Source organism: Lycorma delicatula, chromosome 7 (assembly GCF_047948215.1).
Source record: "Lycorma delicatula isolate Av1 chromosome 7, ASM4794821v1, whole genome shotgun sequence".
In the NCBI taxonomy this organism is placed as follows: Eukaryota; Metazoa; Arthropoda; class Insecta; order Hemiptera; family Fulgoridae; genus Lycorma; species Lycorma delicatula.
The window spans coordinates 29,863,579-29,878,555 of NC_134461.1; the positions used below are offsets into that span (position 1 = coordinate 29,863,579).

The window sequence follows — 14,977 nt, forward strand, 5'->3', positions numbered from 1 at the left end:
GCTGTAATGCAGATTGCAATTTTACGTTTTGAGGTACAGTGTATAACACGATATATCTTTGTGTTGTTATTTCACTTTTAGCATGCGTTACAGACTTACATATTTTTGCGTGTTGGGGTTTTTAGTTTTTAATTGTCCAGTTTCTGTAGAACAAATATTGTACCCAGGTAATGATAACACGAAAGTGTTTTTCGCCCTAAAAAAAAAAAAAATCATTGCTATTTCCAGGTCTATCTGTACTCCAGATAGATAGAACTCTCCATATATTGTTTTAGACTGGGTTTTAATAGCTTTAATAAACTGGGGTTTTATTAAAAAAAAAAACATTTTTTTAATGTCTGTTGTAAGTTGAGTGAAAACAAATTATTTGAGCTTTTCTTTTACACTTATTGCACTTTTACCATCTACTGATTCTCTTTTGTTATTAGTTAGCTAAGATAATGTTTAGATAATTGGATCACTAAGCTGCTTACAAATTTTTCATTGCTATTAAAATTTAAAGGGAATTGTTCAATGTATATTTTACTATTTGAATATGATTGATATTTAAGGTTACTCTAAATGTTGATTTTTTTGTTTTTTCAGGATTGTCAAGAATTTGATTTATATTTTGATAAAGTTTACAAATGGCATGCCAGTAATACTCAGGAGAGGCAAAGTTTTCTGGTTGTTCTATGGAAGGTTAATATATATTTATATATACAAATTAGTTAATTGTAACATATATATGTTATATAATTGTAACACATTTTGGCCGTTTGTTATTTTGTAATAATTTTTTTCTTTTTTTTTTTTAGTTAGAACCAAAAATGTGTTGTTTATCATCTCAAATAAGAAAAGATAAAATTAACAATATATTGTTTAAATAGAGTGCAATTTACTTCTTTTTTAATTCTCTTTAGTTGACGAAATAAACTACAAAATTGATCATATATTGAGTTTTATTATTTCCATATTGATGTATTTTCACTTCTTAATTCCTGAGAAAATTAAATTTACTTTTTCAGGTATAAATATTCCTTCTCAGTCATTTAAAAAAGCTCAGTATAAAAATCTATCAATTATCAGTTACATGTGCCTTTATGTGGAATATAATATCTGTTCAATCACTTATGATTATTAATAAATGAACCCATTAAGTATTAATAAATGAACTCCATTAAGTAGATTAGTAAAATAGTACATAACCAATTTAGGCATCTTATGACCATTAAACTATTTTTTAGTGTAAAAGAAGTAAATTAAAAAATTCAATTAACAAAAGTAAAATGTTTTTTCACTGATCATATATATTAATTGTATAGTTGAGTTCTCCTCTATGAATCATGAGACCTTGCCGTTGGTGAGGGGGCTTGAGTGTTCAGGGATACAGAGTAGCTGGACCGAAGGTGCAACCATATCGGAGAGGTATCTGTTGAGAGCCAGACTAAGGAATGATTCCTGAAAGAGGGCAGCAGCTCTTTCAGTAGTTGTTAGGGGCGTGAGTCACAATGACTTAAACGGCCGTATCAACATCACTCAGTTCTCTGAGTACTGCGCAGCTGAAAGCAATGGAAAACTACAGCTGCTTTTTTTCCAAGAAAATGTGGCTCTCTGCATTTTCACATAGCAATAATGGAGGCGCCTTCCTTGGTAAAATATTCCGGAGGTAAAATAGTCCCCCGTTCGGATCTCCCGGTGGGGACTACTAAGGAAGGGGTCACCAGAAAATTAAAAAATAACATTCTACGAGTCGGAGCGTGGAATGTTAGAAGCTTAAAAAAGGTTGGTAGGCTAGAAAATTTAAAAAGGGAAATGGATAGGGTGAATGTGGATATAGTAGGAATTAGTGAGGTTCGGTGGGAAGAGGAAGGCGACTTTTGGTCGGGAGATTTTAGAGTAATTAATTCAGCGTCAAATAATGGGCAGGCAGGAGTAGGCTTCGTGATGAACAAGAAGATAGGGAGGAGAGTGGAGTATTTCAAAACGCATAGCGATAGAATCATTGTAATAAGGATAAAATCAAAACCTAAACCGACAACGATTGTTAACGTTTATATGCCTACAAGCGCCCATGATGATGATGAGGTAGAGTGTGTATACGAAGAGATTGATGAAGCAATTAAACACGTAAAAGGAGATGAAAATTTAATAATAGTTGGAGATTGGAATGCAAGCATTGGAAAAGGCAAGGAAGGAAATATAGTGGGTGAATACGGGCTGGGCAAAAGGAATGAAAGAGGGGACCGACTTATAGAGTTTTGCACGAAGTATAATTTAGTAATTGCCAACACCCAATTTAAAAATCATAATAGAAGAATATACACTTGGAAAAAGCCAGGCGATACTGCAAGGTATCAGATAGATTATATCATGGTTAAGCAAAGATTTAGAAATCAACTCGTTGACTGCAAAACTTACCCTGGAGCAGACATTGATAGCGACCATAATTTGGTGATAATGAAATGTAGATTGGGGTTTAAAAACCTGAAGAAAAGTTGTCAGATGAATCGGTGGAATTTAGAGAAGCTTGAGGAAGAGGGGGTAAAGAAGATTTTTGAGGAGGACATCGCAAGAGGTCTGAGAAAAAAAGATAAGGTAGAAAATGTAGAAGAAGAATGGGAGAATGTTAAAAAGGAAATTCTTAAATCAGCAGAAGCAAACTTAGGCGGAATAAAGAGAACTGGTAGAAAACCTTGGGTTTCAGACGATATATTGCAGCTGATGGATGAACGTAGAAAATATAAGAATGCTAATGATGAAGAAAGTAAAAGGAACTATCGGCAATTAAGAAATGCTATAAATAGGAAGTGCAAACTGGCGAAAGAAAAGTGGATTAAAGAAAAGTGTTCAGAAGTGGAAAGAGAAATGAACATTGGTAAAATAGACGGAGCATACAGGAAAGTTAAGGAAAATTTTGGGGTACATAAATTAAAATCTAATAATGTGTTAAACAAAGATGGTACACCAATATATAATACGAAAGGTAAAGTCGATAGATGGGTGGAATATATTGAAGAGTTATACGGAGGAAATGAATTAGAAAATGGTGTTATAGAGGAAGAAGAGGAAGTTGAGGAGAATGAAATGGGAGAAACAATACTGAGATCTGAATTTAAGAGAGCATTAAAAGATTCAAATGGCAGAAAGGCTCCTGGAATAGACGGAATACCTGTAGAATTACTGCGCAGTGCAGGTGAGGAAGCGATTGATAGATTATACAAACTGGTGTGTAATATTTATGAAAAAGGGGAATTTCCATCAGACTTCAAAAAAAGTGTTATAGTTATGATACCAAAGAAAGCAGGGGCAGATAAATGTGAAGAATATAGAACAATTAGTTTTACTAGTCATGCATCAAAAATCTTAACTAGAATTTTATACAGAAGAATTGAGAGGAGAGTGGAAGAAGTGTTAGGAGAAGACCAATTTGGTTTCAGAAAAAGTATAGGGACAAGGGAAGCAATTTTAGGCCTCAGATTAATAGTAGAAGGAAGATTAAAGAAAAACAAACCAACATACTTGGCGTTTATAGACCTAGAAAAGGCTTTCGATAACGTAGATTGGAATATAATGTTCAGCGTTTTAAAAAAATTAGGGTTCAAATACAGAGATAGAAGAACAATTGCTAACATGTACAGGAACCAAACAGCAACAATAACAATTGAAGAACATAAGAAAGAAGCCCTAATAAGAAAGGGAGTCCGACAAGGATGTTCCCTATCTCCGTTACTTTTTAATCTTTACATGGAACTAGCAGTTAATGATGTAAAAGAACAATTTAGATTCGGAGTAACAGTACAAGGTGAAAAGATAAAGATGCTACGATTTGCTGATGATATAGTAATTCTAGCCGAGAGTAAAAAGGATTTAGAAGAAACAATGAACGGCATAGATGAAGTCCTACGCAAGAACTATCGCATGAAAATAAACAAGAACAAAACAAAAGTAATGAAATGTAGTAGAAATAACAAAGATGGACCACTGAATGTGAAAATAGGAGGAGAAAAGATTATGGAGGTAGAAGAATTTTGTTATTTGGGAAGTAAAATTACTAAAGATGGACGAAGCAGGAGCGATATAAAATGCCGAATAGCACAAGCTAAACGTGTATTCAGTAAGAAATATAATTTGTTTACATCAAAAATTAATTTAAATGTCAGGAAAAGATTTTTGAAAGTGTATGTTTGGAGTGTCGCTTTATATGGAAGTGAAACTTGGACAATCGGAATATCTGAGAAGAAAAGAATAGAAGCTTTTGAAATGTGGTGCTATAGGAGAATGTTAAAAATCAGATGGGTGGATAAAGTGACAAATGAAGAGGTATTGCGGCAAATAGATGAAGAAAGAAGCATTTGGAAAAATATAGTTAAAAGAAGAGACAGACTTATAGGCCACATACTAAGGCATCCTGGAATAGTCGCTTTAATATTGGAAGGACAGGTAGAAGGGAAAAATTGTGTAGGCAGGCCACGTTTGGAGTATGTAAAACAAATTGTTGGGGATGTAGGATGTAGAGGGTATACTGAAATGAAACGACTAGCACTAGATAGGGAATCTTGGAGAGCTGCATCAAACCAGTCAAATGACTGAAGACAAAAAAAAAAAAAAAAATAGTTGAGTTAAGGTTTCAGCTCAGGTTTCATACTATAACATTAGATCAACCAACATCAGTTTGAAATTAGCCTTGTAATTAAAATCAATGTAAACTGTTCTTTTCATGTAAAATATCTTTGGATCAAAATTTTATGTTTAAATTTAAATCTATAAATAAAATATAATAATTCTTTAATACATATCAGCCTTTTAAAGAACTGTAGTAATCATAAGAGTTTTAAACAATTATTGTTTTATTATCATTATTATGGTGATAATTTTTGTTCTTTAAAATGATTGTTTGTTTATTTGTATGTTTATATATAAATAGAAGTATGTAAATTTAGATACGGTTTTTTTATTCAGTGAAATTTATCCAGCATTGTTTTTACTTAGTGTTAATATACAATTGATTCAGAAGGAAAAGTAAATAATTTGGAAACTGATTTTAGAGCCTAAAATAAGGGAAAAGTTCATACAAACATATGTCCAAAAACCTTTATTATTAAGTTGCGAAAAATTTTGCCTGGATCACAGTTCCCTGGTGAAATAAGATCATATTGAAATTTTTAAGGCATTTTGTAAGGGGTAAACTTGATAGTTTCTTTTGTTTCTTAAACTTAAAAATCAAATAATACAGGTTCTAGAACTGAATCTCTTTTAGTTTTCATGATATCCAATGTAGAAAGAAAAATTCAGTGACCAAAAACACATTTTTTTATGTTTGAAGTACAATAACTTTGTTAAATTACTAATAAATGCACAAATTTTATGATCAATTGTTCTTGTAGAGAATTTAATTCCAAGAAGATTGATATAATAAAGTCTATGAAAAATAACAAAAAATCAACTTTTATTAATAAAACAAAACTTAACAGAAAAATTTGAATTTGTAAAAATTTGAAACAGCTGTTTTTAATACAATAAATTTAGACCATTGAAAATTATTCATTATTGTCATAAAACTGTGGTTATGTGTTAATAAACATTAGGTGGTTACTTGTTTTTGAAATAGTTTTGATTGTTTTTAATTATTTTTAAGAATTACGTTATGTAATGTTTTTGTGTTTATTGTATTCTTAACTGTACCTAGATTTTTCCAATTGAATCTGAATTTAAAAAAGTTAAATTTTGTTTTGTATTCTTTGCTTTGAAAATGACCTCGTCTCTTCATTAATACAGAATTTGCTGCTATGATTTTTATGTACAACTTAGTATGATGTAAGTGCTCCAGCTGCAATAGAAGAATACTGATGTAGGTATCCTAGATGAATAGTTCCAAATCATAAAGTATTTTGTAGAAGTGCTAATAATCTTGGTGAGAATGGTACCATTCCCAGTGCTTAATTTTCATCTGAATTCAACCAGTGCATGGTGGTGAAAGGGAAAACATTCTTCAGGTGGTACACCTTTGTCCTACAATGGGCAGGTGAAGAATTGCTATACAACTCAACATTCCACAAAGAAATGTGTGGAGGACATTGCATGCTGCGTACTTATCTTGTTCAGGAAGTTCAACACCTCCAGCTTTATGACCACACTAGATGACTGCAGTCTTGTCAAAAGGTTAACAATAATTACCACTTAATTCAATTCATACTATTTTTGGACAAATCTACTTTTAGTTGTAATGGCATAAACAGCATACAAAATTCACATCAGTAGACCGAAGAAAACCTACATGCTGTAATCGAATAAAATTTTCAGTGAACGTTTGATATGGCATGATCCTTAACCAATAGATATAATGGACCCTTTCATATTAGAACAACAGAACTATTACAGGAGAAATTATCTGGAATTTTTAAATAATGAATTTCTTATAGTTCTTGAAAATTTCTAAAAAAACTAAATTTCTATACTCTGAAAAAAAATGTATTTCATCTCTAAATTTTTTTGTTTTACACTGGACATCATGAAAACTGTGGGAGGTACAGTCTTATGATCTGTTTTATTCAATTTTTCAGGTCAAAAACATAAGAAACCATCAAGTTTACTCCTTATATAACGCCTTCAACTGAAATTCAGATGAAAGTTTTTACTGCCATAATTCAATTACGAAGCATTTTCAAACATATGCTTTTATGATTTTTTTTCCTATATTCAAGCTCTAAAATCAGTTCCTAAATTATTTCCCTTTACTGCTCCTGAATCACTCTGTATTTAGATGATGCTCACCTATTATAGAGTAATTTTTAAATATTAAACGTGTATTCCTTCCCTGATAAATGTGGTACATCTAGGGTTTTTTATTTAAGACTATTTTACTGTACTTGTTTCTGTATCTTTAGTGTCTTTCCACTTTCCTGAGTATTCTAGGTCCTTTATGAAGAATGCAGATTACTATAAGGAGAGATGAGAATTTATCCACTATGAAAAAAAATTATTAAGTTTCTGGTATTTCTATATTATTTTTTTATGTATGTTATTCTTTTCTTGTTAAAAGTTTGATGTCCTGTGTTTAATTTTATATTGCATATTGTTGAATTTCCATTTTTATAGCTTCATATATGTTTAGTGAAAGAAAGATTGGCTAAATGAGAAAATCACTTAACCATATATTTGGTATTGGTATTTTACCTTCACAGTTTATTTTATACATAAAGATTCAAAACATATTTTTTTATGGAGATTGTTTCAAATTTTATTATCCCAATGTTGTTTTGTCTTGTCCTCTCAAATATATAGTAAAATTGAAAGACGTGTAAATAAAAAAAAATAAAAAAAAAAATATTTTTCAAGTGGGAAAGGAATTTGGAAATTTCAAAAAAGTTTTTTTTTTAATTGAAGGTTGTATTTATTCTGTTTGCTTTAATTTCATTGTTTGAAATTTTTATTTAAGTTTTAGATGCAGTACTATATTGTGTTTCTCTTAACATGTATATTTATAAATTTATTTATTTTATTATTTTTATAATTACATAATATTTACTTTTTGTATTTTATTATTAGAATTTAAAGCTTTCAGATGTAGTCGAAACTTAATTATCATGCTAACAGAGCATAATATTTAGAATAGGGCTGAATCTGTAAAAAAGAAATTATTTTTATTTAAACTTTTACATAATTATCTTACAATATCTCTATACAATGTTTAGCCACATTTTGATGCAAAGCCAAATGTTGATGTGAAGTCAGCATTTGATGTAAAGATTGTCAATAACCCTGGAGAAGTCTTCTTTTGGGATTGCTTTAGAATATGCTTGTAACACTTTCTTGTATGGCATTTTTCTACTTCTTTATTTTTTTAAAATAAAAAAATAGTGTACAGGGACTGTATGTGGTGAGTATGGAGAGTGGTTCAGCAATGTCATCTGTTGTTTGGGCAAAAGCTGCTGTGATTTGATGGCTTTGTGAGCTGGCACATTGTTATGCAGGAACAAATTCTTTGTTTTATGAAAATGTGGTCGCAAGTGATGAATTGGTCAAATAAACATTTTGGTCAACAGCAGCAGTAATTCACACGTGGATTTGACGTTTTCATTGCTACTGTTGGTTACCCTACCTCCTTTCTCATCATATTCCAATGCCATTGACCATCATGAAATCAAAAATGAGCAAACCAAATGAACAAGATGTAGCTTTATCACCATGTGTTTGTTTTATCATTTCAAACATTTCTGTAGTACTTTTTTCTGAGCATAAAACAGAATTTTATATTCTCACATTGTTACATTTTTAAAAATCTGACGATAGGCACAAAAATACATTCATAAGAACAAATATACCATGAACCGCTAATCCAAACTGAATGAACTTTAGTTATGTTGTTAATGTGATCTTGTCACGTTATAACCTCATCCGTGAGATTGCACCATTGGTTCTGTTTTTAAGATTTTCTCCTGGAACATTTTGAGTAGACTGCACATACTTTCATAATGGTGCAACTTTCTTTGTTTATTATCTATAAAATTTTGGTGTAGATTTCCTGTAAGTGAATTCCTTGCTTTGTTTGAATTCAAACAAAATTTTAGAGACAAAAATTCAGAAGGAAATGAATAAAAATATTTATATTATTATTATTATAATAAAACAATATTATTCCCTGCCTAGGTGCACAAATTTTTCAAAATTGCTGTTTTTATATTACCATCAATGTTATTACTGTTACTATTATTATTCAGTGTCTTTTACATGAAAAGAACTCAATGTATAACATAAACAAAATCATCACCTACAATTTGCAAATTCTAGTGTGCTAGTGAGACTTTAGTTGTTTTCGTGTAAGCTTTTTCTTGCAAGATAATTAAACAGTGTTCCTTAACCAGATTGGTGGCAGACTTCAACAAAAACACAATGTATATGTTGTTTTTATATGCATGTTAAATAGTCTTTGCATGAACTTTTTTTTTTGAAAATGTCTTTTGCCTACAGCCATAAAACATCGCTGCCCACGAAGGATTGAGTTAGTCAGTGCAAGATTGTTGATCAATATTGTTCTACCTCATAAAAACTGGTTAAAATTGCTCTAATCTTCAGGGCTGGGTTGGGATGGTTGTCTGCTGCTGTAAGGGATCTTGAGTTTTCTTCTGGTAAGTTTGTTTCTCTTGTACAAGCGGTTCCTGTGATGTTAAATCATCCTTACTCACCACATCACTCTTTTTTCCTTATATTTGATCACGTCTTCCCTATTATTTAGTTCCTGCAGGTTTGAAGTGTTAGATCCTTCATGTCAAGTTTTGTGAGCCTTGGTGTTGTCTGGTAGAAGGATGTGAATGAACCAACTCAGAGAGTATGCTTTGAGTTGAGTGACTGCACAAAAAGAAAAAGCCTTATAACTTAACAGATAAAGCTAGGACTAATCCCTTCTAAATATAAAAATAGAATAAGAGTAAGAAAAAGAAAGTTTGAATTCTGAAGGAATCTAAGACAGATTTGGTTTGGGTTATAGTCAGTACATTAAATAAAATGCAGTATCCAAATTATTATTATGTATTTTAGTTTAACACTGATGCAAAAGCAGTAGGTTTTGTAGATTTTGCATAATATTTTATGCATAAATGTAATTTTTGTATTGATATTTATTCATTTTTTAAAAATTTAGTTGGATTTTTAATTATTATTTTTCAGCAATGTTCTAATTATTCTTTGAAAGAAAGACCAGAATTTAAAAATTTACCTAAAGAATGGACTAGTGGTGAAGTAGTGTCAGTTCAAGTACAGAATCATACTTCAACCACTTTGGGTCAGTATTTCTACATTCTTGTATTTCTTCTGATCACTGATTTAATTCATTGACTTTCCAGATCCAAAATAATTTTTTCTGTTGCATGGTCTTCCTCTGCCCTTGTATCCTTTCTAAGCTATTCCCATTGTAACTTTGACAACCTTTTTCTGTAATTCATTACTAGTGTACTAGCTATTTCCATAGATGTGCAAATACTTATGGAACCACTTTTTTCTAGTAATCTGTTTTTATTTTTTTGTAAGTTAACATCCTTTCTTACTTTTTCTGTATAGCCTCTGGAACCATCATAAGGTATTACTTCAGAGGATGATATGTATAAATGTAAATGATGTGTAATCTTGTACAGTCTCAGGTTGACCATTCCTGAGAAGTGTGGTCAATTGAAACCCAACCACCAAAGAATACCGGTATCCATCAACCACTGAGTTGGTCTAGTGGTAAACTCGTCATCGCAAATCAGCTGATTTCGAAGTTGAGAGTTCTAAGGTTCAAATCCTACCAAAGGCAGTTACTTTTGTATGGATTTGAATACTAGATCGTGGATACCAGTATTCTTTGGTGGTTGGGTTTCTATTAACCACACATCTGAGAAATGATTGACCTAAGACTGCAAGACTACACTTATTGTCATAAAAAAGTCCTTTCCTTGTCATTCATTCATATAATCCTCATTTATCCTCTGAAGTAATACCTTACGATGGTTCCACATGCTAAACAGAAAAAGAAGAGTTTGTAAGTTAACATCCAGCAATGTTATACAAGTAATATATTTAGGTGTAACTATATAATATTGAAACATGTCATATGTTGTGAGAGCATTTATCCACTTTATAATGTTCAGATTTTAATTGCAGACTTTTTTTAATTTAAAAAAGAAGGATTCAGATCCTAAGTGTCATTAATTTGCAAAAATTATCCATCTTGTTCTGTCTGTCTTAGTTTAGTTTTAGTTTGATTCCCTTCAGAATGTCAGTTAGTATTTAAAATTTTTCCCAACTTTCTGATCAAAAAAGAGGAAATTATGTTTAATATAGATTAGTAGTGCCTTTCCCTTCTGTTAATTTTAATACAGACATAACATGTAATGAAGTCTTTTTGTTTTACACTAATAAATGTATGTGGATTGATTTAGGATAAAACGGAAATAATTTGGAAACTGATTCTTAAACTTTAAATAAGGAAGAAGCTTCATGCAAATATATGTCCAAAAATGCTTTGTTATTGAGTTAAGGCTACAGAAAAATTTCATCAGGATCTCAATTCCCCAGTGAAATGAAGACATACTCATATCTTTAAGACGTTATATAAGGAGTAAAGTTGATGGTTTCTTATATTTTTAACCTGAAAGATTGAATAAAACAGGTCGTCAAAAAGCAGAGACTGTATCCCTCATAATTTTCATGATATCCAATGTAAAACAAAAAAAATTGGTGATGAAATATACTTTTTTTTTAGGTTTGAAGTCCAGTGATTTGATTAAATGACTAATAAATGCTTACATTTTATTATCAAAACGTTTAGAGAATTTAATTCTGAGAAAATTTATGTAATAAAATCTTATGAAAAGCAAAAAAAAAATCAGCTTTATTATTAAAAACAAAAGAGAACGAACTTAGGAAAAAAGTTATGAATCTGTAAAAAATAAAAACAGTTGTTTTAAACAAGTATTTTAGAACTTTTTGTAGTATTTTGTAACATTTTTAATAATCTTCGTGAGAATGGTACCCTTCCAGCACTCATGTTTCATCTAAACATTCTTTCAGGTGGTACAGCTTAGTCCTACAATGAACAAGTGAAGAATTTCTTCACTACTCATGATTTCACAAAGTACAGTTTGGAGGACATTACATTCACATGGACTGTGTCCTAATCATGTTCAGAAAGTTCAACACCTCCAGCTTGTCGACCATGTCAGTTGACTGCAGTTTTGTCAATGAGTTAACAATAATTACTACTTAATTCAGTTCATACTATTTTCAGACGAAGCTACCTTTACCCATAATGGTATAAACAAGATGGAATTCACATCTGTAGTCTGAAGAAAACACACTTGCTGTAGTTGATTCAAATTTTCAGCAATGATTTTCAGTCAAGTTTGTTGTGGCATGATCAACAATTAATTATTAGGCTCTTACATATTAGAACATGTGTTGTCATTTCTCATTGGTGAAATAAATTGAAATGAGCTTGAGCTCCATCAACGTGATGGAGCTCAAGCTCATTTCACAAATAAAGTAAGGCAAATTTTCATCTTGGATGAAAAATTTTCTGGGAAATGGATTGCACATAGAAGGCCAGTAAATTAGTCACTTAGGTCACCCCCTTAGTTTACTGTTCATGAGATGGATGAATTGGGAGGTATACAAACAAAATGTAGACAAATGATGAACTGATCACTCGCATTCTCGATGCTGTTGCCCTCATCAAGGAACTTGAAGATATCATTAGGTTAGCGGTAGAAAATGTAGATAGGAAATAAGTTTATCAGTGGTAGAATTTTCAAACATTTATTGTAAATTAATAGAGTATAAACCACAGTAATTATTATTTTTTTTAAGTAAATTGAAAGAATTTTAATTTTCAAAGGTCTCTAAATTTATTGTACTAAAACAACTGTTTTTTTAATCTTTTACTAATTCCTAACATTTTTCTGTTAAGTTTTGTTTTTAATAATAAAAATTGATTTTTTTTTTCATAGCCTTTATTACATTAATTTTCTCAGAATTAAATTTTCTACATATTTTGGTAATAAAATTTATCATTTATTATTCATTTAACGAAGTTATTGTAATTCAAACCTAAAAAAACGTATCTTTTTCTCAAAATTTTTCTGTTTTACATTGAATATCATAAAAATTACAGAAAATACAGTTATGGGATCTATTTTATTCAATTTTTCAGATTCAAATTATTTTCCTTTTCTCCTGAATCACTCTTGTGTATGGGATTTATCAAATGGAAGAAAACTAAAAATTGCTAAACTTCTATTTTTTTTTTTGTCATTATTTCTGTTAAATAGAAATTGTAGAAACGCAAGAGTTTTTTTTTTGTATCCAAAATGTTAATTTAAAACGCAAGTTAAAGAAAATAGATTGCTATTAAAAGACATTTGATAACATGGAATGGAATACAACAGTTAAAATTTTAAGAAAAAAAAGAATTGAAATGATGAGAAACAAGTGTAATTTCAGTTTTTTACAATAACTAGATTAGAAAAAATAAGGCAGGAAAAAAGCTGAGACAGTGAGGCAGTCTATCCTATTTTATTTTTTTATTTGCTTTTGGAAGAAGGAATTAAAGATATAAAAGAAAATTTTCAGAGTATTTGTTTCCAAGGACAAAAAAATTTTTAAGATTTGCTATTATTGTTATTTTGGATGAAATTAGGAACGAGTTAAATTTAATGAATATTATGGATTCATTGAATACGAAGAAAATTGGATTTGATTGTAAATAAAAAGTAAAGCAAAGATAATAAAATGTGACAAAATGACTAATGAAAGGGTGACAAAGATTAGAATATATAAAACAGATAACTGAAGGTGCATGATTTGTATTATTAAAAATTCCAAAATGTTTGAAAAATCATTGAAATGAAAATGACTGAAAAACAAGGAAAGGATTTAGTTCATAGGGATTTTAAGATGAATGTCCATGTTAAACATCTAAAGCAGACACAAATTTATAATTTATTGTCTGTGACAATCGGCAATGAAAATTATTAAAAAAGAAAAATTAACTTCTAATGATAAATTGAACGAGTTCTGATAGTATTTCTTAAACTCATATCACAACACTTTCAGTCTATAGATGAAAGATGGTTATGAAAGCACCTGAAAGTGTGATGAGAAGTTAAAAAAAAGTTATATCAAAAAATGACTTTCATTGTTTTGTCATTAAATTTTAATAGGTTTTAGTTTTCTTAAAAGGACAATGCACTACTTTTGTTAAAAAAAAAAAATGTGTTAGTATTGTATAATGATTTCTGGTTCGATTTCATTTAGCCTGAATTGGCTGTCGAATATGTTCATGTACGCAGGAGTAATTGAAAATAAACATAAGTTTGTTTTTTTTTGTAATTTTCATTTTTAATAATTTTTGTTTTAATCTTTAAAAAATTAAGTTATGGAAAATAAATTTTTAGTTTTTGATGGGTTGACAATTATCATGATGTTATAAAAATTATTTTTGTAATTATTACAAAACGGTGAGTGTAAGATTTTGCTGTTACCTATTCTTTGTTACAATTTTGTTTTTAAGTTGTGTATTGTAATCACTGTGGTTACACTATACTTTTAGTATTAAATTGATTTATTTAGTCTAAAAAGAGGATTTATTAACTTTATAAAAATTGTATGCTAAAGTTTTTTTTTTAAATTATTCTAAAATGAGGTAGTTTCTTTTCTGTAGTTGATGCATCTGAACCTGTTGATTTGTTAGAAGAATATCAAGCACTTACAGAACGAGAGGAAACAGATCTTGAACAGCTTATGACACAGTGCAGTACTGCAGTTAGTAATGCGGAAGCCTTCATTGAAACTCTAACCAAGGATCTTTCTATTTTAGATGGGGTAATGGACATCATTAATAATTAAACTAATTAACTATTTCTGTTATTCACTAGCAATATTAATTGTAAGAGGTTTTTCAGAATTTAATTGTATGTATGGTCCTGATTTTTTTACCAAGGTATTATATTTGATTATTACATTGTAGATTTTTCCCTCTGTTTTAAGTGATCTTTCAGGAAAAATTACTGTAGTCCCAGAATTAACTTAAAAAAAAAAAGGATTCAGCCAGAAGGTATTTTATATCTAAATAATATTTTAAATTAGAGCGAATTGAATTTTAAAGCAAACAGAATTAATTAAGTTGTTGAATATTTGGAGAAAAATTTAACATTAAATTGTAGGAATGTGGTGGCACACGGATAAAATAATTTATGGTGTGTAATGTCAACTTCATTGAGCTTTCTTCACAGTCACAAATTGCTTTAAGTTTATATTGTGTTGTATAAGTATTTTATATCATAGTCTGTTGCATACTGTGTTTGAGATGGAGAATATGATAATGAAATGAATGTGTCTATAGTTGGGCTATTTACTACTGGATTGATCAAATTAATGCAAGAACGGTTTGTAGAAAAATATTTTGGTGAAAGTGGTTCAGCGAAATGTTAAATTTAGAAATTTGAGAAACTATGGTTTTGTAAAA

At 30.0% G+C, this 14,977-nt stretch overlaps 1 protein-coding gene across 1 annotated transcript in view; it reads left to right on the plus strand.

The window, feature by feature from the left end:
• Positions 1 to 14,977, plus strand: part of Sec3 (exocyst complex component Sec3) — a 68,694-nt gene that overhangs the window by 19,038 nt on the left and 34,679 nt on the right. Inside the window, exons 4-6 of the mRNA XM_075370580.1 lie at positions 586 to 681; positions 9,646 to 9,760; positions 14,174 to 14,334. Of these exons, the coding sequence (XP_075226695.1) occupies positions 586 to 681; positions 9,646 to 9,760; positions 14,174 to 14,334 (372 nt within the window). The remainder of the gene's footprint in view (positions 1 to 585; positions 682 to 9,645; positions 9,761 to 14,173; positions 14,335 to 14,977) is intronic.